The 27,665-nt window shown below is 41.7% G+C and overlaps 1 protein-coding gene across 2 annotated transcripts in view; it reads right to left on the bottom strand.

The window, feature by feature from the left end:
- SLC1A7 (solute carrier family 1 member 7) overlaps positions 1–27,665 on the bottom strand; it is a 59,850-nt gene that overhangs the window by 11,600 nt on the left and 20,585 nt on the right. For both annotated transcript variants that reach the window (XM_009939747.2, XM_075424038.1), the window contains 4 exons: positions 15,608–15,650; positions 12,955–13,174; positions 8,936–9,035; positions 7,124–7,357 (listed from right to left, as the gene is read on the bottom strand). In XM_009939747.2, the coding sequence (XP_009938049.1) occupies positions 7,124–7,357; positions 8,936–9,035; positions 12,955–13,174; positions 15,608–15,650 (597 nt within the window). The remainder of the gene's footprint in view (positions 1–7,123; positions 7,358–8,935; positions 9,036–12,954; positions 13,175–15,607; positions 15,651–27,665) is intronic.

Here is a 27,665-nt window from a genome sequence, read left to right as displayed (position 1 = left end):
GATCTACATGCCCTGAGTCATGAAATATAGGTGTCTTTCCACGAGTTTCAGCCTTTCACATTGCTCAGTTACTGGATGTTGTGAGCCTCACATCAGCAACGTGGCTCTGATACCCAAATCTTACAATGACCACTATCTGTTCCTAATGGATGATGACACATGTGATCTACAAATTCTTTCTCAGTCGTTACATGTGACCTACAAAATCACAGAGAGATTCTGAAAGCTCTGAAATCATAATCCCAAGTTTGCAGGAGTGCTTTAGCAAAATGAGTAGGAGTTGTCATTTTATATTTGTGCAAGCTGTTGTTTGAGGAAAGTAACAGTGTTTGGAAAGGAAAAGTAGCTTTCTGCAATAGAAACACAAAGAACAAGTCTATGCTGTTATTACGATACCTCTGTTTTCTATAACCTTATAAAGTCTGACTGGTGAATGATTTACTACAAACTGGCAGTCTCTGCCACGAATATCTGGACAAAAGTAATTCTCTAAGTATTACAAATAAACTGAAAGGTCAAGAAAGCAATAGAAATCTGATTACCTCTGGTAACTGGGGTATAGTCAACTTTTTCATTCTGGCAGTCCTAATATTTAATCAATATTTACTTTGAAAAACAAACACAGCAAAGCATAACCCCCCAAACTACAGATTAGAAATCATTTCTCTCTTGGGCATGCCTATAATTTTTCACACATTCATTTGCGAATAATTGAAATTCTCTATGTCTTGTTTACCATAAAATGTTCATAAAATAAAAGGGGCTCACAGATAATGTAGAACTGAAACCCCTGCTGTAGCTGCAACTAGGACGAGACCACCTCAGTAGCACTTCTGGATGTTCTTGACTATATGCATGGCCAGGAAGCAATTGCTAAATTTACTATTCATTATGTCCCTTTCCTGCAGCTACTTCAGTTGCGGAAAGTGATCTGTCCTAACTATTCCTATTGAAAGGCTTTCCAGAATTCACTGTTCAGGTGAGAAATGTAATTCATGATCTAAATATACTCTTTTCAATTTACATTAGATTTCCTTTTATGTCTTTATACATTTCTCCTTGCACAAATCAGTCCATCTGCTACAATACGTATTGCTAAAAATCAGTTTTGTCCCCTTTTAGCCTGGATTGACCCAATCAGACTTTTAAAAGTCTTATTTTACAAGATTGCCACTTCATATCCCTGATTACCCTTTCGGCACCTGTTTCAATCTGAATGAACTTTTCCTGAACACACGTGACAAAAGTTATGTGGAATATCCTAGGAGAGGTTGTCTTGATCAAAGACAGCTCATTTTTACTCATAAAGTATCATCTGGCACATATCAGAAAATATGTCTTATTTAAGGCTTTGGTTGTTGGTGACTTACAAGTGGTAAAGGAAAAAAACCCACATTCCTAATGTCATTTTGGAATTATATTAATATATATTTTCAATGGCTGACGAAAAGACATTCTCAAGTAAACACTTTTAAGTTGTCTTTCCAGTTGAATTAGGTGGTTTTTTTTGTTGAAAGCTGCTTTGTTGAACAGTGTTTGTGTTAAACAATGGAGCAGTAACGTGAAAGCCTGACACGTAACATTTATCAGGAGGAAAAAATACTCTGAAGCACTGATCTTAATCTGTTAAGTCTTTTAAGAACTGTTCTGAAGCTTTCAGCTAAAAGAAGAGAGGTATCTTCTCCCAGCACTAACTAACAATTAAAAACACATTTTTAAAGTCTTATCTCAATTTTGGGATAAAATGTTGCAGCTGCAGAGACCAAGCATAAGCCAATGCTGGATCAGGCCAAGCCCTTACTAGTGTGAGCCACAAAGGCAGCTAGTCACCATGGAAGAACAGCTGTTCAGCCTGCTCTGTTTATCTTATCATTCAAATGCATTTTGATATTTGCTCCAAAAAATCAACAAACTGATCTCATCTCCCTTTTGCTAAATCTGCCTTTAATTTACACTGTACAGTAGCCAAGATCTTAGTGTTTTGTAAGCAGCAAAACCCTTGAAAAACTCATGTTTTATCATTTGTCTTCAGAGAAGATGAAAATTGCTTCTTTTGATGGGATGTACTACTGAGAAGATGCTGCTTTACTTCATTAGTGATATGGAAAGATGACCTAGAAAAATAAAATTCCCTCATGCCATTGGAATGAGGAAAGCTAAAATCAAGAGGAATTTTGCCTGTAGGCCAAATACTGCTTTTTCATTACGGTCAGAGGTGACAAGATCAGGGTCAATGTGGAGGAAAGAAAGCAGCAAGCCAGAAACCCACAGCTACGCGGCCTGAACACCACAGAGCAGGGCAAGGTGGGCAGTGACAGCACGTGCTGTACACACCTTACTGGTCTCACGAAGAGGAGCTATGTGCATCTCTATGGGTGTCTGTTGCCAAAGCCACCCCACACTGGGACCAAGGGTTTGGCTTCAGGGGCTGGCTGGCCAGGTGACTGGTGCAGGGACTTGATGCTAGTCATAGGCATCGACTTCATTGTGTCCTGAATGATGCATCAAAGGAATAAGAGATCTCCTTTTTCTCTGTCCCTACCTCTCCAGTAATGTCTGTGCAAACCAAAATATTGCTGTGGTTGGGATTTCTGGAGAAATATAAGGGGATTGAGAATGGAGTGTAGAATCTTTTGCTAAAGGGAAATGCATGGAAATAATGTTCAGATTCAGTAAAATCATTGCCATGAGACAGCTGTTCAGTTCTCTTCAGGTTCCCTTGTGTTACTTTCTTGGGTTTTGTATGTGGTATAGGTTTTGATTCTTGCAGTTTGACTTTTAACTGAAAAAGAAAGCTTTCCACAGGTGCAAACTAGCTGGAATGAATATCAGGACACTGATCTGTGGTTTTCTTTCTATCTTTAGATGTAGACATGAACTGACACAGAAACATCTGCAAGAAACACATCAGTGCGCTTAAAACCAACTCTTTGTTCTCCTCTAAAACGATCTGAAAATCCAATACCCACATTATAAGTGTTATATAATGCCCCTGTGGCAAGTGTTACTTAACCAGATACAGATGTGTTGACTGTCAGGAGAAGCAGGTCTCCTGTCCAGCCCCAATCATTTGTGCATGTTCTTTTGGCAACAGATCAGTTATGTGCAGTATCCATTCCTTTCAGTGTAACGAAGGTGAAAAGTTCAGCTATCGCTAGACAAGGCACTACTTTTTGAGCAGAAAAACATAAAAAGCCATGCTGGGCCTGTGTTGGATTTGCAAAATACACACACTGGTATGAAGGGGCAAACAGAGCTAAATCCATCAACAATGCCCAAGCCGCAAATCTATAGGTTCACAGCCTTTCCTCAGGACTCACCCTAACTTTGGTGGTATATTAGCTTCTGACAGCAAAGACATCAAACCTCTTCCAGTAGCAAGTTCTTCTGGTGATTCCTGACAGGCTGAGCTGCCAGCTGGTGCCAGAGCTCTGTTCCCACCGTCTCTGGGCCTATAAATACGTAATTATTCCTTGCACAGTGGAAGGGGAGGGACTCCTATCTCAAAGTACTCGATATCCGCAGGAGAGGGGCTCTCTGCTGGGAGCTGGAGCTCATGAGAGTCAAAGTCTGCGCAGGTTTAAGGGAAAGCTGAATTCCCCATGTATCCCCCACTGTCAGCAGACATTCTCACATCAGCTTGGGGTAAAGAAATGGGGCTGGAGAAAGCCTCAAGTAAGGATTGGTTTACCTTAAAGGGACTCATCACAGAGAGACATTTTTGATTTGTAGCTATGCCTGGTGCCTGACTATGTCTCCTTACCACGCTGGCTTTTGGGGCTCTTTCTTAGAAGCCCAACTCTCCCCATGAGGAGCTCAGTTCCTAGATGAACGACAGGCATCCTACGTGGCTGAAAGTTGCCGAAAAGTCAAGCTTTGCAGTGACAATCATTGTGATGCTCAGGTCTTTTATAAGAGATAGCTCACATTTGCTAAGGAGCGTGCATGTTCTTTCCTTATGCTTCTACAGGTAACTCAGAGAAAAAAATAACCGATTTAAAAATTCTCAAACCAACCAATGTTGGACTTTCTCCAAGTAGTAATATAACTTAGGCACTCATGTAGAACAGCAGAATCAGACCCCTGCATCCCTTTGTAGATCTGGTTGTGTATTTTGGTGACTACATATCATGTCTGAGTTTTTGGTTTATTACTATGATTGATGATATTGGCATTGGAATATTTCTAACCTTGAAATATACCACAAGCAACTTGGACCTGAATATATTAGGAACCGCAAAGAGGGCACTATGTGATTGTAAAGTGGCTTGATACTCCCAGAGCTAAAGACAGAGTAAGGAGATGAGATCCAATGAAGAAACAATGAACTGCCTTGATACGAATGGAAGATCACTATTTGAAAAAGCACAAGCCCTGAAAGTTTCCAGACCACTGAAGGACTAGTAAATTGGTCATAAAAATCAAATTGCAATGCTGGTGCAAAATAAGGAAAATTAAGAAAGGTAGTTAGGAAAAGTTGGTTGTTTTTGTTGCCTATTAACAGAAAAGAAGAGAAAGGGACAAACTCTTCTATAGATGCTAAAGGTAAAATGAGGAACAAAATTTTCTCCTTAATTTCCTAAAAGAAGAAAAATTCCGTTTAGATTTTTAAGAAAAATTGTCTTTTTCTAGAAATAGAATTAATGGAATGGCACTGATTAAAAACCCCAAGTTGTCAGTAATAGAGTTCTTCAGAAACAGAATTCTTAGAGGAGCAGGGCAGATCAAGTGTGTCAAATGTGAACCTGAAGAGCCTTTTCCAACACGAACACCTTTGAGTGCAAAATTAGCATCTTACTTGAAGCTGGGGATGTGACAACATCTCAAGCTACAAACATTTATGTTCTAATAAAAAAGATTGCCTTAATTATTTAAGCCTAATTAGAGTTTACACCACCACTCAGCACATAATTTTTTCTTGACTTTGTATTTCACAGTATGTTGCTCTTTATAGGTCATTTTGAAGCAAACTGTTACATACGAAAACACCTTGTAAAAGGAAACATACTGGAAAGCCAATACCTTCCAACTGTACTGAAATAATCATTCCCTCCTCTCCTTCCTTTTAATTCCTATACATTCCTTCCACTCTGCTTCCTCCTGCTCTAACCTCATGAGAGAAGCAGCCATCTGCATTTGACCTTCCTGCCCCAAATTACCTGTTGGACCTGGCTAGAACTGTGATGAGCCTAATCAGGCCAATGAACTGGGGGTGAAAGTTTTAGGCTCTTTTCCCAAATCTGGCACAGGTCTAGTACAGCTTAAGTTTTCTCTTCTTCACTGTCCCTTCAGTAAAGTAGATTATTTCTCTTTTAGCATTGACCGTAGTTACCACATTGCAAAGTAATGTTTTGTAACAAAAATAAGATTTGCAGAAGATTATAGCAAAAATGAATAACATCAACTAATCTGAATTCAGCGAAGTTACATTGTTACTTCTCCATGTATTTATTTACTTAAACAATTTGCAGAAATGCTCCAGATTTCTGCAAAACTCGCATAATTATTTCTCAGTGACGATGCCCTACGGCAATGCGCTGATTACATAACAGCCCCTATTAGACTGTTAAAACAAAGTTATTTATAATAAATACTTGTTCGACTGCTTTCCCACAACTTTTAATCTATATGTCATTCCTGCCTTTTCCTTCCATAATCCCACCAATTACAAATGCACTATATTTCTAAGTGGGTCACTCCACTGTAGGAGAGATTACATGAATTCTTCCTTAAGGAGCTTGAGAAGTTATGGAAAAAAGTAAGATTAGAGGCACAAGGGGTAAGAAGCTGGTACAATACTGTTGTCTGAAACAATATATTAGTCATCAGACCTCAGTTTATTATAGAAATTATTACAAAAAGGAAGAATGAATCAGTATTTAAGCATAACTAGATGAACTACTCCTCAGTCACTATTTTTAATTAGAATAAATATTTTGGGGTTAATAAAATCTTTTAATTTTTCATTACCTTTCTTTATAAACAGATGTTCCCAATTTGTAATTAATTTTGTACTAACTACTAATTTGAAGTCTAAATTACTTAGAGGAAGGTGGTTGTTTGTCACTAGCTGTCATCATTTCAAAATCTGGAGAAGAATTTAGTATTTTCCAGTCTTTCTGTAAAGTATCAATAATAACTTTAAAAATCCAAAAGCAAAAATGAGATAAAAGAAAGGTATCTTCTCCTTTCTTTAGCCCTCTTCCTTTACAGCTGACAGCAGAAATAATAAATAAGTAAGATGTGCTGAAGACACCTATTTACCTGGCATTTTCCACTTGTACTGTGGCTTTTATTGCTGCATAAGAAGTGGGAGGTATAGCTGCTCTTGTTACTTCAAAGTAACAAGCCTCCAGCCACAGATGCCACGAAACTCTGTTTTCATTATATTGGCTACAGGGTAACGTTCTTTTAATTGTTGTTCCTGTTTCCACTCCATGCAAGTCAATTCCAGCCCTTTCAAGCACTTTGCATGCACCAGTTTATCCGTGTTGGGAGTCATTTTCATAACCAGTTCACAAGCAGTTTCCTATTTTCACTGTACTTTGTTCAGCTATGGTTAAAACTCATTGTACATCCTCCCTAAAAAGGACGCAAAATACATTATTCCTTGAGCAGAACAGCTAAATACTTTCCCCATGCTGGACAATAGCTTGCAACCACAGCTTTTTCTTGATGTACCAAGCAACAAAGACTAAGATGAGTAGAAAGGGTAAAATGTTTCCATATGACTGAACTAGGACGTTCTCCACTAATAGCAAAAATGAAGTCTGGACAAACTGTGTGTCCCTTATATATATTAAATTTGTAGAAGCACAATGTTTGTTTTTATTGAAAAATACCCTTATTTCCTTTCTAGTCCTCCAAGAAAAACTACTTTTGTCCGACAGTTTTTGAATCAAGGGAAAACAATGCACAAACATTATTGTCAAATGGTTTCCACACGTAACTCCCAGATGTTGAGACACATCTTTTACAAATATACCAGTGAATTTGACCCAGACTGTTGCTCAGATGCACACATATCTGCTCCAGTACAGCTATAGCGTGCTGTTCCCAAGAGAAGGCTGTAGTAAGGATCTAGCAAGTATTTTGCTGCCTCTATCTAGAAACTGTGTAATACCTGGAGGATGTGGCCAGAGCAATGAGCAAGGCTTGAAGAATCCCTCTGATGAAGACAATGGGATTCTTCTTGGTGATAAAGAAGTACATCATTGGCAGAATAAACAGCCCATGCACCACCAGGCCGCAAACCACCGTGATGGCATAGAAACCCAATTTCTTCCCAATGGCTGAAGGGTCATCCATTTCTAAGATTTTACCAGCAATTAGGAACACAATTCCGAATGGAAAATACCTGAGCAAAAAGAAAGACAATCATTATTAGGAGACAGCTTGCTTCCATCAAATGGCACGAGCTGGGAAATCCTTCCAGTAGCAGTGCAGTAACAGCAATAATATCAATAATCTGGAAGTGCCACAGCTGGGTTCTGGTGTTTTATCAGACTAAGCCCTTCTCTCTCACACTTGAGGAGTGTGCCCGAAGCACTGGGCTAAACAATCTTTTATATGAAGTGCTCAGCACAGCTGAGGCTATGGTGCTGGTCAGGAATGACTTTAAAACACCTTTGTTCAGAAGGCAGCTCAGATTTTTTAGCTTAAGGCAGGTCATTTACTGGAGAGAGGGGGAATGAGTCCTAAGCTCTGCTCATGTGTTTGTGCTCGTGTAACTGTTCATGGATTTTAGTTGGAAGCTGTTAAGTAAATGTTTATGTTGCCTTTGGAAGACATAGGAGAAACACCACCATGCATTAGACATGCTCTTGGACTGCCTGGGAGTTTGATTCAGGGCAGATGGGTAGGCAGAAGAATAATTAGTTTCTGAACCCCCTCTGGACTGGATGTGGGATAAGTGCTCTATCAAAACTGTTGTCTGTGCGTGGCTAGACACAAAGCCATGGGTGCAAAAAAGAATCTGGAGTCATCCACCCATCTTTCACTTCCATCTATGCCATCTCCAGAGACTTGCCACTTGCCTCTCATCCTTCCAGAAATTACTATCCCCTTGGACCCATCTAGTCAAGTGATCATTGCCTGACTCAGCTCAGTCAGACTGGGCCAGGTAGCTGGAAACAAAAGGCTGAGTGCTGGTAGTGGGATCCCCCCTGCCAGTGGGCTGAGACACAGTGGGGGACCTTCTGAAGGGTGAGAAAGATGCTAAGCTGGTAGTTTTTGCTGTTGGCAGTCACCTAGTGTTCCTCTGATCTTTGGGGCAGGGGGATTGGCAGGTCTAACTGGGTCTCAGTGTAATTTAGGATTGCCCTGAAGGCTTTTTCTAAGTGACATGCCCTAGAATATTCCATGGAGGGCTGTTGTGCTGACTGGAGACATCCCAAGTGCCAAGCACTCTCGGTGTATCATCTCCATTGCGCTGTTCAATGCAGAGACAGCCGAGCTAGCAGCAACGATGCTAACAGCAGTACAGTCACGTCAGCACAAGAGCCCAGCCCTCTCCTAAGCAAGCTGAAGCCAGGCTAGCATTTCTAGTGGAGCACTGCTGTAAGGGTGGAAGTACCAGCTTGAGCATCTCATCACGCTTCTCCCTTGTGTGGGCTGGGTGTATTACAATCCCTCTCAGCATGCCCAAAGATTGGCAGTGCCTCTAGCACACACAGCACACACCCCCACAGCTATACCATGTTTTGTTATTTGGGAGTAATATATAGGGTGCCTCTGGAAAAATGACAGCACAAGCCAGGGACAGGATGTGTGTATGTATCTTCCTTCAGATGCTGAGGCCCCACAAAGCTGAGCATCATTCACCCTCATTTATTTCCCTGGAAATAAGTTTATGAGATTTCTGTGCATCCTCTTCTGTTGAAATTTTCTTACTAATATAAAAAAAAAATTATTTTTTTCTAGAACAGTTACTTACCAAACAGCAACTGCCACTATCTTCATGACAGATTCATTTAAACACTGGCAAAAGCTGACCAAAGGAACACCACTGTTCCCCATTCTTCCCAACATTATACCTGCAAATAAAGGCATCCAGGTTTAATTTCTCAGGTGCCTTCATGCAAAGCCCCAGCGCTTTCATCCCCTGCTTTAATTCAAAGTGAACTGAGTGGGAGATGCCTGGATGAATATAGATCTTTGTGCTGTATAAACAGAGGTGGTATGTGAAAATCTCACGTTACACAAACACAGGAGTGCCAGGCCATAGCCTTTCTGCTTTGGCTCCATCCAGGGCTCTCTCCCCTAGCTGGGTGGTTTCTTCTTTTGCAGTTCCCTGAAAGTTTCCCTGTGGAGGCACAAACTTTTGTGCTGTAGATTTAGCCCCTCTAGTAGCAAGCCCGTTTCCTTAACTGTCTTTCATAGAGCCCTGAGAAGGATTTACCTGCTCTGAGGGACCAATGAAAGACAAACTGAAAAACATATTTCTAGCAAAGGAAGCTGTCTCTGCCCACAGTCTGCCTTACTGCTGTGCGCTGCGTACAACAGGGCAGCACCCATGAGACACTCCTGGGGCAAAGCCAGTATTTGAGGTTTATTCTGGTAATGGGGAATTAGTAAGGGAGTCTCCATCTTATTTTTAGTAATTATCTGTCTACAACCAATCTTCATAATCAGTCAGGCTTTGCAAAGTTGGGGGAGGTAAGGAAATGTAAATTCATCAGAAGAAAGCCAAATTGCTATACAGAGTAACCAGCAAAGAACAAAGCAAAAAAACCCCATTTATGTGCACCCAGAACTAGAAAGGAAAAAAACATACAGCTCTGGGATGTGTCATCTAATCATATATTCTCCAGACAGTGTTAGTTTCCAATAACGCATATAAATAGACATAATTTTCCTGTTTTATTTATTTTCTGCCATCACTCCCTGAAAGGATTATGAGTGACCAAGTTGATTGCTCAAGGGAGCACTTCAAAAGCTCGCTGCACTGAGTGAGACTGCCTTTGAAGGGAGTTTCATGGGGAAGCAGGGGGCTGTGTGTGGGGTGCGTGCTGCCACGTGCTCTGGATATGCAGTGTCCTTGCTTTGAGTGGGAGCCTGGGCTCTGGCCCTCGGAGCCCACATCTGTGCTTGCAAGCCACGTCTCAGGCAGCACCGCTTCCAGGGCAATCCCCTCCCGAGGCAGGGAGGGAGGCTTTCAGCTGTTTTATCCAGGGATTTCACAATAACAGCACATTCAAGATGTGGGTTTGTAAGCCCGTTTATATTCATGCAAGCTATAACTTTTAGGTCAGAAAACAACACTCTTTTATTAAACATGTTGCTCATCTTCGGTAATGGGACATTAAATACAGTTCAGCTGTTCTAGCCTGATTGGTGGCAGTTTTACAGGAGTCTCGGCTTCTGATTCTGCATAATGCCAAAAAGAAGAAATGCCTTCTTTTTTATTTTACAGGAATAAGTGAAATTTGCTCTTTAAAACACTGTCCTACCTAAGCATGTGGCTACTGGTGGGGATAGACAGGGGAGCAGCCAGGACTGGGGCCCTCTGTCTGCAGCCCTGGTGTACCAAGTTCTGTTTCAGTGCAAACATTTGCCTTGCAGAGAATAAATAACGTGTGCTTCTCCAAGAAAAAAAGGTCGGATGTCTCAGCGCTTAGCCACTTGTGACAATCTCTACCAGAAATTCCTGCACACTGTGTGAGAAGAGGTAACACAGCTAGTCACAGCTGAGCCCAGCATCAAGGCTTTTCATGTGGCCTGGCCTCACACTCTGCCTGTCAAATGTTGCCCATTTTAATGCATGCCTGGCAAAGAAGTCCAGTCGTTCATGCACAGCATTTATTCCTGGACTGAGATTATTAAGCAATTCAGCTCCCACTTCAGGAAAAGGAAAAGACAGTTAGGTCTGGTCTAAATTCTTGTCCCTTTGTGCTATTCTGATGCTGTTCAAGGACCTTAAAGAAGCTGTAATGAGAACTCATACCCACCCTAATGCTGGTTCTCTATGTCAAGGTGGTGCAAAAATACCTTTCTGCAAATAAGACTCAGCCAAAGTGAGCAAAACTGTTACAAAGCACCAAGGCCTCCATACCTTTTTTTTCAATAAATAAACACTTTGGAAGGATGCTATTCTTTCACAGAGATTCAAGCCACATGTCTTCTGTTTCATTGCTTCCATTTTTTGGGGGGTGCAGAAAGCTGAAGACAGTGGTAAATGTTTGGCTGCATCCTTTGTTCAAAATGACAGTCTGAAACAGTCACTGGTAGATGACAAGCTTTGAGGGTTTAACATCTCAGGTTTGTTCACAGCTAATGCAGTCAGAGCTGACTCAGCAGCTGGGGCTACGCTGCACGTGGTGGTACTGGCAGTACATTTTCTATACATCAGCTGGGACGAAACCAGCTCTCAGCTTCCATCTTGGGAGCCCCAGGCCAGCAAGACTTAGGGGCATGGTAAAAGTAATACATTCAGTTTTGGGAAGACAATGATTGATCTTCTGTTCTCAGAAGTATAAAGTTGCCCTTGATCCTAACAAGACTTGTAATTAATTCATTCATATCCAATACTTTTTTAGCTGGAATAGTGTCTGCTGTGACATTTGGGAATTGTACTTTGGGAGTTGACTATAAAATACTACAAACTGGGGCACAGTCAATTTCCAGCAGTGCTGCATGTGGAATACCACCCTCTGGAGAAACTAAAAAAGGAGAGACAAATCTGTTAATTCCAGACCTGATTTTTGACCCCTTGTGCTGATATGAACCATAATACACTAAATACAGTCAAAGATGTTTTATGGAACTACCTCTGCTGACAAGATTAACTTCCAATAATAAACTTAGATAAGGAAAATTTGATCAGCATTTTCTTGTAAAAATCATTAGAACTTTATGATTAACTAGGGCATGTTTGTTTAAATTGCCTCTTTCAAATCCACAAACATAATATAACACACATGGCACCAAGGAGTTCCTCCAGCAAGTGCAACTGATTAAGTTAGCCAGACAGAAGTTTTAGAGCCCACTGTGGTAAGCTACTAGATGGTTTATAACTATCAGCATTGCAAGATGGCAAAAATAAAATCAAGATGTTGCAATCAAAGAGAAGATCCACAGATTTAGAACTGATAAAACAATATACCTTTGTAGCTCACTGATTCGAGATATCACTGAGGCTCATTATCTGAATCATGTTCTTATATAGATAAGTGACAGTTATGTTCCACACTAATAATGTCATAAAATGTGACTAAGATTGGGCAAGGACAACAGACAGGGCAGGTTCCAGGGCTAACATAATTTTCTGCTTAGTGGGGGAACTTTAGCCAAGGAGTTGGTCTGGGAGCAGGTTTTTCTTGGACTGCAAGCTGCAGGGGTGAAACGTCCGGCCATGAGAGCAGGGGTGGAGTGGTGGGGTGGTGGTGTCTCAGCCTGATGCCCCCTGAACCAAGAGCAGTGTGGGAAGTTCTCTGTTCCTGTAATACAACACCTGGAGCTCTGGGCATTAGAATTGTGTTAACTTCCTGGGATTTGGAAAGAAAGTCTGTTACAGATCTGTTTATTTCAGAACTCCTTGAAACTTTCTCTGGGATTTCTGCTACTGGCCAGAGAGGGAAACAGAATATTGGCAGGGTCTGACCTGGTATAGTAATTCCTACCTCCTCTGAGCACATTGTATTAGTGTTTCTTACAGTCAGGAAAAATGTTCATAAATAAAAGCTCAAAATAATCCAGAAGAAAATAAAAACAAAAAGAATGTGTGTGCACGCACAGAAAACAGAACTGCATGGCACAAAAGTCATCAAGGATTTTGAAAGTTTATCTCAAAAGGTTAGGAGAACAGCTCTGTAACAGTCTTGCCTTTTCCCCCACAAAGTTTAGATAGAAGCAGTCAACAAAGGTGAATTGAGAAACCAAACAACCCAGCCCCTGTATCTTTTTCTCTTGAATGGATACTTGGATTATTACGAACCAAACATGTCTAAAACCTACCCATTGTGGCAGAGAATATCACGATCCCTAGCACATTCATGCCGTCACTAGTGCCTGGTTCTGACTTGTAAATCACTTCAGGAGGAGGAGTGATATCCAAGGCAAAATTCTGGACATTGGATCCATTCTCATCCTGGACTCCATATATTATAATGCGACGAGTGGTGCTTTCAGATGACGCTTTGTTAGATTTAATGATGGGAATACTCTTGGTGCGATACTGAAAGAAAACAAAACAGCTTTTATTACAATATCCCAGCAGGAATTAATAGTTTAATGACACCTCCTAAGTGCTGTGTTTCAACAAGGCTGCATGTTAAAGAATCACAGAATCACAGAATCACAGAATAGTAGGGGTTGGAAGAGACCTCTGTGGGTCATCTAGTCCAACCCTCCTGCCGAAGCAGGGTCACCTACAGCAAGCTGCACAGGACCGCGTCCAGGCGGGTCTTGAATATCTCCAGAGAAGGAGACTCCACAACCTCCCTGGGCAGCCTGTTCCAGTGCTCCGTCACCCTCAGAGGGAAGAAGTTCTTCCTCATGTTCAGACGGAACTTCCTGTGCCTCAGTTTGTGCCCATTGCCCCTTGTGCTGTCACTGGGCACCACTGAAAAGAGCTTGGCCCCATCCTCCTGACACCCACCCTGCAGATATTTGTAAGCATTTATAAGGTCCCCTCGCAGCCTTCTCTTCTTCAGGCTGAAGAAGCCCAGCTCCCTCAACCTCTCCTCGTAGGGGAGATGTTCCAGTCCCCTCACCATCCTCGTAGCCCTCCGCTGGACTCTCTCCAGTAGCTCTTCATCTTTCTTGAACTGGGGAGCCCAGAACTGGACACAGTACTCTAGATGAGGCCTCACTAGGGCAGTGTAGAGGGGAAGGAGAACCTCCCTCGTCCTGCTGGCCACACTCTTCTTGATGCACCCCAGGATCCCATTGGCTTTCTTGGCAGCCAGGGCACACTGCTGGCTCGTGGTTAACCTGTCGTCCACCAGGACGCCCAGGTCCCTCTCCGCAGAGCTGCTCTCCAGCAGGTCCACCCCAAGCCTGTACTGGTGCATGAGGTTGTTCCTCCCCAGGTGCAGGACCCTGCATTTGTCTTTGTTGAACCTCATCAGGTTCCTCTCTGCCCAGCTTTCCAGCCTATCCAGGTCACGCTGAATGGCAGCACAGCCTTCTGGTGTATCTACCACACCTCCTAGTTTGGTGTCATCAGCAAACTTGCTGAGGGTACATTCTAACTCTTCATCCAGGTCGTTGATGAAGAAGTTAAACAAGACTGGGCCCAGTACTGACCCCTGGGGGACACCACTTGTTACCAGCCTCCAACTAGACTCAGCACCGCTGATGACAACCCTCTGAGTTCTGCCATTCAGCTAGTTCTCTATCCACTTCACCGACCACTCATCCAGCCCACACTTCCTCAGCTTCCCTAGGAGGATATCATGGGAGACTGTGTCGAAAGCCTTGCTGAAGTCAAGGTAGACAACATCCACGGCTCTCCCTTCGTCTACCCAGCCAGTCATGTCATTGTAGAAAGCTATCAGATTGGTCAGGCATGATTTCCCCTTGGTGAATCCATGCTGACTACTCCTGATAACCTTCTTTTCTTCCACTTGCTTGATGATGGCCTCCAGGATAAGCTGCTCCATCACCTTTCCCGGGATGGAGGTGAGGCTGACCAGCCTGTAGTTCCCTGGGCCCTCCTTCTTGCCCTTTTTGAAGATTGGAGTGACATTGGCCTTTCTCCAGTCCTCAGGCACCTCTCCTGTCCTCCAGGACCTCTCAGAGATGATGGAGAGTGGCTCAGCAATGACATCTGCCATCTCCCTCAGCACTTGTGGGTGCATTCCATCGGGGCCCATGGATTTGTGGACATCCAGATCACTTAAGCGATAAGAATGACAGCTACTGTTCCTATGCTGCTAAAATCTTTAAAAACAGTTGAATCTTTGGAAAAGCGTAGCAAAATCAGAGTTTACTATAATCACACCCTTGTGCAGCAAACACACCATCTCCTGACAGAGCTACTTTCCTATAAGACCAAACCAGCAATGACTCCCTAGAGGTTCTGAGCATCCTTCTCTTTGTCTCACCAGAGGTAAGGTTCCCATGAAATACTCCCTCAGGTGAAATAAATATAGCCATGCCTCTTGCTCACTCAGAACTTTTAGATAAGGTTTTTCTGGCCACATTCCAATCTGAGTAATTAGGTTCTTCCCAAATACATTATTTTGTTGCTGTTCTTCCTTTGCACAGTGGTACTGTGCACTCTTAAAGAGATTCCAGCTACTCTGTGACTGCAGTCCCATGGTAAGAGAAACCATGCTCTAGGCATGCTGGCATAAATTGTTCTGCTCCCCTACAGCACCTTTCTCACAGTCCTCAAAGATCTGGCCTCAGGTGGAGGTGGAGCTGACGTAGGTGCACATGTCTATTCTCTAGTCACACTGTGCATTTTATGCTTGTTTGTTTTGCCTTTGGATACCAAGGCTGCTGAGGCTTGGGACTCATTAATTCCTAAATGCTGAAGCCACTAACAGTATCTGAAATAACACACAATGTCTGTATCTGGATTCTGTTTTATGAAGATACATGTTTTATATGATGCTGGCTCATCTCTTTCATCAGTGGTAAAAGGAACATAGCCACTTACCTGCTTGAATGTGGCCTCAACAAGATTGGCTGGAAACATGTTCCTAAAAATGAACAAATAAAAGAATAATTTCTATGGAACTGAAAACAACTTCTGTTTACCGTGACTTGGGTGTCCCACGATAAATCAGTTGTTTACCCTCCTAGAGAGCAAGGGCTGGACGGGTGCAGAAGACTGCCACTCTCTCCCACTGGTGCCATACAGCTGTACCTGACTGAGCAAGGTTCAACAGAGAGACAGTTCCTCAGAATAAAATTTTGGGACTTGCTTCTAAATACCTGGAGTGAGACCAGGAGCTCTAGTTTCAGTGTCCGTCTCTGCCACATTCTCCATGTTGTAACTGGGGCAACATAACTGCTATCATTCTCTTCCCCATCTGCTAACTGGGGAGAAGAATATTCCTTTATTCCATATTTTATCTTCCCTACTTATATAATGAGCTGCTGAAGACAAAGTCAGTGTTCAGGGATGTATTCCTGAGACTCCTGCGTGCTGCAAGCTACTCTGGGATTTCTACGTACTCCTGTGAGATGACTCGTAAGCTGTAGTACCTCCTGATACACTTTCATCACTAAAATTATAAGTGATGTAGACATTGCAGTGGTTTGGTCATGAACAATTTTCTTTTGAAAAAGAACATCTCGTTCCTGATTAAAAGAATTGAGATTAGAGCTGCACAGTCTCTGATAAATTTTATTTTAATATGGTTCCCAAGGCTTCAGAACAAGAGTCTGAAGTGAGGCAAACAGCTTCGTCTTTGCTCATAAGTGAACTACAGAGGAAGGCAATGACCATATGCTGTGAGATCTGCAGGGAGACCAATAGATTCTCAATTCCAAAAGGGACTCTTGTTGTCATCTTTTCTGACTTTCTGTAACTTCGGTTCGAGCTAGATTACTACTTTGCAGAAAGACATTCAATCGTAATTCGAAATGCAGAGCACACCCTCTACAGGCTTCAAAGAGGAATCATAGTATAGATGGGCAAAAAAGCTACAAAGTAATGTATTTCCATGCAGCGTCTGGGAATCAAGATTTGTGGGATGAGTCTAATAGGATCATTTTCAAAGTTCTGAACCTATGGGCAGAAGACAGCGACAGTCTATGACCCATTTATATGCTTTCATATACATAAATTTATGCAAGGAGACACTCCTGTATTCTCTAACCAAAACATTTTTTATTCAAAGTGCAGCTCAAGCCCTAAGACAGGACAACACCTAAGTATATGTGAAAAGCTCATGCACATTCCAAAGAGAATTGCTATATATATCTATATATAGTGAAATACATGCTGGAGTGAGCCATTTTCCAGACCTGCTTTCCTCTTTGCAGCAGCAGCATATGCCTGCTGCTAATGGAGTCGCAGCATCTTACTGTGCAGCACTGGCTTAGAAAAAAGAATTTTATTTCTATTTTAAGTGATCATAACATGACATGATGGTCACACTTCAAATTATGAGGTAGAATCTGTTTCAGTAGCATCAGGCACTAAGAGCAACTGCTACAAAGAGATAATGAATTATCCTTTTCAGGGTAAAGTAGAGGGAGAAGAATTTTAGTTAAAGAGTAGTAGTACTGTCTAATGATTGAAACAGATGATTGAAAATGGGGGGAGTTTGTTGGCCTGCTGTGTGAGAGCAGACAAGCCACGTCACAAAGGCATTGTATGTCACTTCAGTAAGGCTGTTTCTTTATGACAAACTAGTGTTACTCAGACAAGTTCCTACCAGGCAAGATATGAGGTTGATGTGCAGCACTTTAGTTACACTTGTTTAACAGTCCTGGCCTTTCTGCGCCTCTGTGGAGGCAAAAGAATTCAGCAACCTGATCTGCTACCTGGCATTCCTGCGGCATAACAGCATACACGAGCTGTGCTGTGCCCTGCAGCATCTCCTTCCATTTTACCAATCCTGCTTAAGAGCCCTAGGTACGATGATGGCTGTGTGCTATGGGGACGTGGTAGCAGACGACAGCAGCTTTGGCCATATAGAATCATAGAACGGGTTGGGTTGCAAGGCACCTTTAAAAGTCATCTAGTCCATCTTTCCATACACAGAAATTAGCATAAGTTAGCAAGTTTTAGTTAAACTAATGCATTCCCTTTGTACACACTTTCATTTAATTGGAGTGATTTAGCTTAAGACTCTGAAGGCACTGGGTAGTGATGTGCTTAGCGATGAAGAACACTCCCTGCACCATTGCAAGCAGTGCTGTGCGTCTGAGTGCTTTGCTGCCATCGAGAGAGCTTGCACACTGGTAATAGCAGCGCAAAGCATTGGGTTATCTCTGAAAATCATCCATAAAGCTGACGATTCTCTGATTCAAATGTTGAATCTGTAGCCAAAGCAAGACACGAACAACAGCCAGCTGTGCATCACTTTCCTATCAGATGCAGAAACAACCTTCTGCCCGAGCCTTGGGGGCTTGGCTGACACCAGGGACTGACTGCAAAACAGCTGGATGGGGCTGGACCTGGGAGGACGGAGAGGATGTTCATAGGAGAGGGAAGCACTGGAGAGAAAAGACGATTACTGCCTTATTATGCCTCACAAGGGAGTTCTGCTTCCAGATTGTTAAAAGCTTCATTAGTATGAAATTGTCTTTGTTTTGTGATTTGAGATGATCAGATGAAAGGTGCTACAGGAGCGCACAGTGTTAGTGTGATGATTGTGCTCTGACCTGCTGTGTCAAGGTGAATTATGAATTCCTGCACAGCTCTGAATGTGAACATCATTTATGAGCTGTAGCTTTACAAAGAAATATGAATTTAATTGCTGATGATTTCCATTTTCTCCCTTGGTTTTATAGTCCTAATTAGTAGAATTAAGAACAAATTAAGACTGCTCGAGAAAGGAAATATCATACGGTTAGTAGCTAGATTAAATGCTTGACAAATTTGTGGAGGATTAAAGCATTTTGTTTCTTTATCATTCTTTATCCTGCAGGAATTACAACTACCCACTTAATACTGGATGCTGGAATTCTCCCAATATTTTTTAATATATTATGCACTGTGATCCAGTCTTTGAGACTAGCCTTACCAGAGTTACACAATTTATCTAGTGAAGGGCTGACCTCAATGTGTTTGCCAGAGCTTTGCCTTATTTTTTATTTTAAGCTGGTTTACTTGGATTGAAAAAATCCAGTATTAGCCAAAAATTTTGTTTTGTTAATTAAAAACATTCAAGAGAGCAATTTGTGGACGAGAACTCTAATGGACTAAAAACAATTAATGAGAATAAAGTATCAAACTGTCACCTAGAGCTGGGGGAGGACTGGGAGTGTTTTTTGTTTGTCAGGCCTCTTCAAAAACACTGGGGAAATTCTCGCTGTAGGGGTGTGTTTTGCTGCACATTGCTATTTCCAGCCATGAGCTGGATGTTTGGCTGGGATCTCCTGGGAATGTTTCGGAACAAGAGACTGAAGTGAGACTGGGAGTGGAGGATTTGACTTTTTACCTGGGAACCGGGATAAGGAGGGCTGGCGGGATCCTCACCACTGCTGGCCAGGCTGGTGGCCCCAGGGCAGCTCTCCTGTGGGTCTCTGGCCTACCGAACCTGAGCACTGGGGAGTGCTGGCTGGGCTGGGAGCTTCAGTCTAGCTCAAAATCCAGACACTTGCATTCGCGCAAACATAGTACAAAACTAACGGCAGGGTGTTGCAGCCTGTTGATCTCTGCCCACCTATCTTCCAGGCATCCAGCCCACAATCAGACTGGCCCCTGCAGATCTCTGCTAGCTTTACCGCAATTCTGGACAAGACAAAGATCTACTCACATGGATCTGGTATCGGGATCATAAAGTGAGGCTGTCTCTCTACTCACAACAGGCACTGTGTTTTTCACTGACATATATTGAATTAAAGACATTGTCAGTACTTATGAAGTAATAACTCAAGCTGAGCTACTCATTGCTGTTGCCACCTATAAATGCTGTTGTGTTTATTCAATTAAGAAAGCTAAGTAGATAAAATACTTCTAAATTTCCAGCATTGCTTTCAGATTGCTTACAAGATACAGGACACAAAATAATAGTGCAGGAAACTTAGAGTGATCTGGGATTCATTTCTCTAGTACAAGCAATATTGCCTCTAACCTCAGTGGCACAATTCAGCATTCCTAGCAGAAATAATTTCACATAATAATATGGACTTAAATATAGTGAATAACAGTGAGTGAGGCTGGTGTGGAACATAGATAAATTTAGGTCTAAAAGACATGGATATGATTGTAAAACAGAAACTGAGACATATGGTTTCCGGTTACATAAAAAATTAAGAGCTAAATACTGCCTGCCCCGTGGAAGAACATTTCTCAGGGCATCTTCTGCTTCAGGAATTCTGGCAGACAGAGCAGGAGCATTCAACACAGGCTAAAAGAGTGAATGTGCATGAATCTTCAGTATCACCTCAGTGTGCATGAATCTTCAGTATCACCTCAGTGAACCTTCCACAGACCATGAGCTGTCGAGCCAGAGCTGGCACAGCTCACCTAGCCTGCATTTGCTGAAGTGACCTACTAAACGCTGCCTTTGACTACGACCTGCTCTGGTACACAGGCTGGTTCATTCTGTATGGGATAAGAGGATTCAGATGTAAGGATGTATTGAGTCAGAAATGTGTGTGTATGACTAAAGCAACACGTGTTCTGCAATGTGATAGCTGTAGAATTTGAGGTAAATCCTGAAGATTTATATCAAGTATAGACAGTACCTGGTCTAAGGAGTAGCTCTGAGAGTGCAGCTTCCCCTTACGCCCAGGACTACTTAGCACCTTACCACTGCCAGAAGTGGGAGGTCCTCTTTCCTTCTCCATTGTCTCCCAGCAATTAACCTACCAATTAACATTATTAGCTTGATTTTGCTTCCCGAGTTTCCCAATGCTTTAGGAAGCTGAATTGTGTTAGGAAGAAGCCCTTTTTCAGCTCAGGCTGTGCCTTGACACTGCCCTCAGGATGCAGGAGCCCTCTTACTCTCTTCAGAAGTTTGCTGACTCTGAGAACTACAGTAGTGATACAAATATCAACACTATTAAACTGTTTTCCTGCTCATGCTGTTAGCTGAATTGTCCACAGAACACTAGCCTACAGCTACAGGGACAGCCAGTTTGACGGCTGCTGGATAAATTCTATTGAAAATGACAGGCCAAATTCTGGTTGCAGTTATACTACTGAATATATGAAATACTCATTCTAGTCCTGACTGCAACATCTGTTAACTCAAAGCACTCAGCTCTTGCAGATCTTTTTAATAAGAAATTAGGCCAGCTGCCTGAGCGTAAGAGCAGCCACAAGTACAGCAGATGTTGTTTCCTTGACTCAAAACACTAATTCCCTCTGGGGCACGCTGTGCTCTGCAGCAGCAATCTGGTTTTGCTCTCAGACTTTGATGTTATCAGCACCTAATCTCTGCCACACCAGACAGTCTTTGGCTGCAGTCTCCCAAGCTGTGGAATTGAAGCCACCAGACTGGATTTTTGCTACATATGCATCCTTGTAATATTTTATTGGCCTATATTTGCACTGGGCATAAAACAGCTTTGGACACTCTGCTCTCAAATTTTGAACTAGCATAGCTGAGCTTGCAAGACTGGGTATTTGACAGTATAGTAATACTTCAGTGTCTGGGATCTTACCGTGTCTCTCTATACAGCAAGGCCACAGAGAGATTAAAAATGGAGTCTGACTGGCTTGACATGACAACTGTAAAGTTTCCAGGTTTTTCAGCTGTGCACAAGACTGAACAGCACTGTGGTTCCTATTTACTACAGGCTGAGGTCAGATGCCTCTTCTTCCTCAGTGACATTGCCTTCATCTCAAAAAATCAATGCTTTGCTGTCCTCTGCATGACTTCATCATCAATGGTGTAGATTCCTGATTACTGTTACTGTAGCACATGAGCCACAAATACTGTCCTCAGTCTTATAGGTATACATCAGAAATAGCTACCTGCTGGTGTGAGTGGGCTCCATCAGGGTTTACACTTCTGAAATCACGGGCAAAATTTAATTCAGCAAGACTGAACAACCGACCCACCTCAGGGCCCACAGGAAGATGCATCTTGAATGTCAGAAGTCACCTCCAGTGCCTCATCTCATTTCTCAGTATCAATCTTACTCCCTCTTGCTAGAAGGACCAAAGAATGCTTTTGCAGAATTAACGAGGCATTTAAGTCCTCATTATTGTGATATCAGATAGTAATAGAATGCAAAAATCACTAATCAAGTCTAAGCCATTTTGTCTTGTCTTTTTTGCAGATCAGAGCAGAACTCATATTGTGGAACCATTTTGCCAAACACGTGGACTTTTTATGTGTCCTGAGGGTGACACTGTTGCATGGCCTTTCAGTTCCAGTAAGGGATCTGGAGGGTGAACCTCCTTACCCTGCTTCTTCTGAAAGAAAAGGTCCTGACACAGCCCCAACTGGGCTCTGTTTTTCTGAGAAAACAATTCTTTGGAGTGGAAGCACAAGTACATCACATCTTTAGGAATCTTGAAAAGGCTGAATCCTATCAAACGTAGCATGACAGGCCCAAAACATTATGGTTCCAGCAAGGCAAAGTTATTTCATAAAAAGCGTACATTTACATTGGAAGGTGTCCAGGCCAGTTGTCAGGAGGATGGACGATTTATTCCCCTTCAGGGTTGAAGCTTTCCTAATGCAGTTTTAACTCCTGGCCCCCATGCACCTCCTCCTCTGTGACTAAGGCCTCCTGACCAGAGAGCAGGAACTGCTTTGTCGTCCATCTCCCCAGCATTGTTTTCATCATGGATTTATCTTTTTTCCATGTTGGTTTCCTTTTTGTGCCACATAGGAACCATGCATTTAGGGGCTTCAGAGTCCTTTGTAAACACTTGAGGTTCGGGCCTCTATGCAGCTTGAACTGCTAAAAAATAAATCAGAAGCAAACATCTGGTCACATACAGTGCAGAGCAGTGCTGGTACCAGGCTGGTTTTGTGAGATAAAAGAAAACTGGCAATGTGAAATGAGTGAAAAATTGTAGTTTGCCATAGGGGAACAGATAAATACTTCTATCATAGTACACAGTGGCTTTTGGCAAAAGATACATGAATGTAGGGCAAAGTTATTTTTAAAAGTGCTTTCATAGTTTAAACCCTGGATCATTTAATGCACTCTTAAATATCTTACTGCATGTATATACAATTCAGTTTTCAGCCGTAAACTTTTTAAAGTGTGATTTCTGTTTCTGCACAGCCTGGACTTCTTCCAGTCTACAGCAGATATTGGTTTTCTCCTGCCCTATTTTCAAGAAACGCGATTTCTATAAAGTAGAGTATAGCCCTTAGCTTGAAAAGTGGAAAAGGAAATGATTTTAAAGAGTGCTCAGGGTTCCCATGAAAACATAAATCCTCTACAATGTTTATATCCTCTTCGAACTATTAATGGTATAAAAACCCCACCCCTCTCTTCGTTAAGCCAGATTGAGTTTCCCGGTACCTGCTATTAAATTGCATGCAATCCTGAATGTTTAGTGCTAAAATGCTCTGACTTATCCTTCCAGTAAACTTCAGAAATGTACAGATTCATGTCATAGGTTTAGGCATGATTTAATCCTGATTGTATTCACTGAATTGTTTTATTTGGAGCTTTTGATCTGAATAAGCTTGTGATGTCATGCTGTCTGGTTAGACTTGAGGAAGACTAAATACATACGTGAACCTGCACTTGCTGGTGCTGAGATCTGCACACGCAGTCAGCCTTCTCTAGAACAGGAGGGTGAACCCCCAGTTTGGGTGGGATTTGTTTCCTCACGTGAATATTTATGGTGTTTGCTTGTTTGTTTTTACCTCACCAGCCAAATTTAGTTTCCCTTGGTGACAAAAGCAAGCAGCATGATTTAGGTTGCAACAAGATTTACCCTTCTAAATCAAAGGCATTTTGATGGTGGCAACAGAATGTGGTGGAAATATTAACTGCTAATGTAAACAGTGTGGTCCTGAGTCATATATCTTGTTTTACAACTGTTCATCCCCAAATAATAGACATTTTCTATTCTGCTTCTCAGATGAATATATGTTGCAGAATTAAATAAAGCTAATATTTTAAATTGAACGCTATTCCAGTAAGTATGTCCCTTTTTGTCCTTTTGAACACCCAAAGTCTGAATTATTTTAAACACTTGATCTATCACCTTTCTTCATTTCTTGACTCACAAAAGGCTACTAAAAATTCACTCTTTTATTTCTGGGGACATAATAGGTAATTTCAATAATTCATACAGGAAAAAGAAGGTAAAGATGTGTTTTGATTCATTGCTATTAATCCCATTGAGATGCCTCAACAGCCACATTCCTGGAACAAGACCCCTGCTAAGTCTTGTTTGAGCTGGGAATATTTCCTCTGGCACCACAGGTTTTTTTCAGCAATCCTCAGTGAGGTAATCTCTTTTCTGAATATCTTCATTTTCTAGCTATAAGAAAGGAAAATGATCCTTGCCTACCTCACAGAAGTATTGCACATCATGAGAATAAATCCATTAAAATTCATAAAGTACCAGATACTTTGGTGCATTAAAGAAAACGAGACAATCCTTAGCCTGAGCATTTATAGTTTTAAATATGGAAGTAAATATACCTTCATGAGCCTTGCAGTTCTTGCACCAGAAACCTTGAATATAATGAAGGCAGATTTGTACACCTGTCTCAATGTAGTAATAAAGCAGCAGCTAAACAGAGAAGCATCTTCAGAACAGCATCTCCTGTTGCTTCAGACTCACAGCTGCCTTCTGAATTACTTGTCCTTAGCCCAGATCCTGGCACACTGCTGGCAGAGAGGGGAAAGGTGTGGAACAGGAGACTCCTGCACAGGTGCGGAGGTTGAACTACTGTCTTCAATGGGTATCTTCCACAGACAGCAGAAGATGTGTTTGGTTTAAAGGTGCATCAAACTAAAGCAAAAATTCAGGCATTTAAGGCCAAAGCAGCACTAAAGATTTTGGGTATAAAGACTAACTGAATGTTGAAAACACTTCTGTTATGCTGCATTCACTGGCCTCTCTGTCCAGACTGAATCTAGGAGGAAATCAGTAGGGGCAGATTCATGTCCACATATCTTGTCCCCAAACTCTTGGGGTCCCTTTTAGAAAGAAAGCCTGTCAAGTACTTCTGTTTAGTGTGGCAAAAAATGGTTGACTTGCAGATACAATTTCTGAGGCACGAAATTCAGTATATTGATGAGATAATGTATGTCCTGCTTGATGTGAGGTTTAGAGCCATTTCAGAAGTATGCAGTGCAGTATCACTGTTATGTCCTAATCAAGTCACACACACTGGAGATTTTAGTGCTGTTTTTTTACATAGCAGACAAATATACAGGGGAAGCACTGTCTGCAAAATAATGCAGGCTAATAATGTGATTATTGATCAATGTTGCAAGTGTTTAGGATGACCATGAGGCTCTGCGGTAGTTCTTGGTTTCATTTATTGCTAAGTCAGTACATTCTTTAATTTCTGATCAAAACAACTTCTAAAAGCAAAATCCTCATGCAAAAATTCCAGAAATTCAAATTCTAGCAACATCCTCCCTGCCAAAAATTCCGGACCTGACAATGTCATATATAACACCACAAGAAATACTAATCTATTTCATAATTTCAAAATGGCTTCAAATCTGAAATCAGTGAGGGTGAATACGTGTATCACCATGCCAAGATTCATGCTTTTCAAATAAACCCCACAATTATGTCACATCTATCATCTCTCCACTTGTACATTTAGGATTCCTCATTTGCAGAATACCAGATGTTTCCTGGGTAAACTTCTGTGCACATATGCAATTGATAAATTGAGAGGAAATTAATGAACTGAGAAGATAAGCCTATCTGGGCCTAAAAAGATGGTCTCCAGCTGTGAATGGAAGTGATTTATCATTGAGCTAAAGGATCAGCTTTTCTAGCTCAAACCAGCAGACACATCATTACATTTATTCCAGACTTCCACATAGATATTTAGGAGTTTTGCAATTGACTTCAGCAGAGCCAGGATTTCACTCATAGTGTTTGCCTAGGCTGAAAGCCCATTCCCCACAGTTGTCTTATGTATTTATTTAGTAAATGTGGTTATTTCTGTAGTGGAGGAATGAAAACCATCATTTTGTGCACTCGGGGTAGAAAGATTGCAGCTGGGACTGCTGCTTAGCACAGCAAAAGGAGAGGGCTTTATTCCCTCTTTAAGCTTCAGTATTGAGTGGCTCATTGGCCTGTCATTGTGGACACCTGCACAAACCAGTGAAGACTTTTTTTGAAGACTAAAAGCACTTGCCTGGTTGGAAACATGAACACCTGAAATATGCATGCAAACTATTATAATTGGCTCAGGTAAATGTTTGTAGGAAATGAAATTATAGATGGTATTTGCAAATGTTTAGATCAGGATGTAGTATTTTACCTGCAATGAGGCACAGCAGAATAAGCATTCCCAGACCTCCCCACTAAACCTGTGGTGTACAGGGACTAGCCAGACAGAGATGAAGACATTAGATTGCAACTCACATCTCAGGTTCCAATCATACAGACGTTAGGTAGTTTTATGCAAACATAGTACTGTAGAACTGAATTTAAATTTTGCATGCCCAAAGTACTTTACATCTGACTCATCTCCATGAACTAGTTTACTCTGGGTTTCAAAAAGCAACTAGGCTGGTGTGAGGACAGGGACAGGAACCTATGGGTAGGGTGACCCTTTCCAGAGACAGCTGTAAGGTGAATCTGGATGTGACATTGCACCGTATGTCTCACTATGCCTTTACTTTTATAAGACTGAGGCCTTAGAAACAGCTCAGCACGCCAGAAGGCATTTCCAAACACTGCCACTATGAAGACAATCATTAAGATTAAAGTTTTCTTAAATTCCCTTTTACTTCTTATGCTACTCTGTCATACTAATGGATTCAAAGCTCCAGTAACTTGTTCCGTTCCTTCCCCTTGGTGTAGGAATTCTACTCCTTTATGTAGCAGAAACAAAATAATGCGACTTCACGTTATGCCACAAACACACCTGCGTGAATTCCACTGCACATGTATCACAGCAAAGTCACTGGGGAGATACAGATGCATGAAGTGGGCACCTTCCCACTGCAGAAGAAGATGGTGGTTTTGCGGAAAGCTACAAAAGAGAGTGTACTCAGCTGCTGCTCTATGACTAACATTGTTTGGCCCATTCTCAGTAAGACAATGATACAATAGAAGAACATGCGGGTTTCAGATGGCCTGGCAAAGTGCTGCTTGGAGGAGAAATAAAAGATTTTAATAAGATTTTCATCCCCGCTTCTTCTCATTTGAGGTCCCAGTAACTCCAGTTAAAGTACTTGGTGTACTGACACCCTGTCAGGGTCAGGAATTTGAGTTTTTGAAAGACAAACTGTGCAACATTTTCAATTTTATTAAGTCGAACTCCAAAGAGAACTCTTTGTGTTTTAGATACACACACACTGGGCCCAGATGCCTCTGCCCATTATAGTATGAGATCACCAGCTTGAAAAACTACCAACCAAAGGCAAAATTTGGTCTTTCTGCATGAGTAAAGTAAATCTGAGGCACGTACAATGTTCAGTCAGGAGACTAATCCCACTAGCACCCGAAATGTTGAGATAAAGAGGGGTATTCAGGCAAGGCTATAAAAATACCATCAGTGCTCTAATGCTGGTCTGAAAGAGCAACCCTCCCTTCTGCCAAACAAAGTAAAACAAACAGGAAAAACCCACAAAGCAGAACACACAGTGTGATAAAAATAAGGACTAAAAAGATCATAACAGTGGTGTTTCTAATTGTGTCCTTCATCGGAGAGTTGCTATGAGTAGTTGTAACAGCACTTCTAAGAAATGTTTCCTGAAAAAATGTGGATTTCAGCTCTTATATTTAAGGTTTTGCCTATTACAACTACCTGCCCTTCTTTAAATTAACAGTACATTTTAATACTGTCTCGGCCTTAATAAAAGACTTCATGATGAACTGTACAGGCTACATGCAATTCTGTGGGGGTAAAATAAACCTACCCCAGTGTTGTTAGTACTTCTGATCTATCTGATGGCCATTCATTTAA

The sequence above is a fragment of the Opisthocomus hoazin genome, chromosome 6 (assembly GCF_030867145.1).
Source record: "Opisthocomus hoazin isolate bOpiHoa1 chromosome 6, bOpiHoa1.hap1, whole genome shotgun sequence".
Taxonomy (NCBI): domain Eukaryota; kingdom Metazoa; phylum Chordata; class Aves; order Opisthocomiformes; family Opisthocomidae; genus Opisthocomus; species Opisthocomus hoazin.
This window is presented reverse-complemented; position numbering and strand designations above follow the sequence as displayed.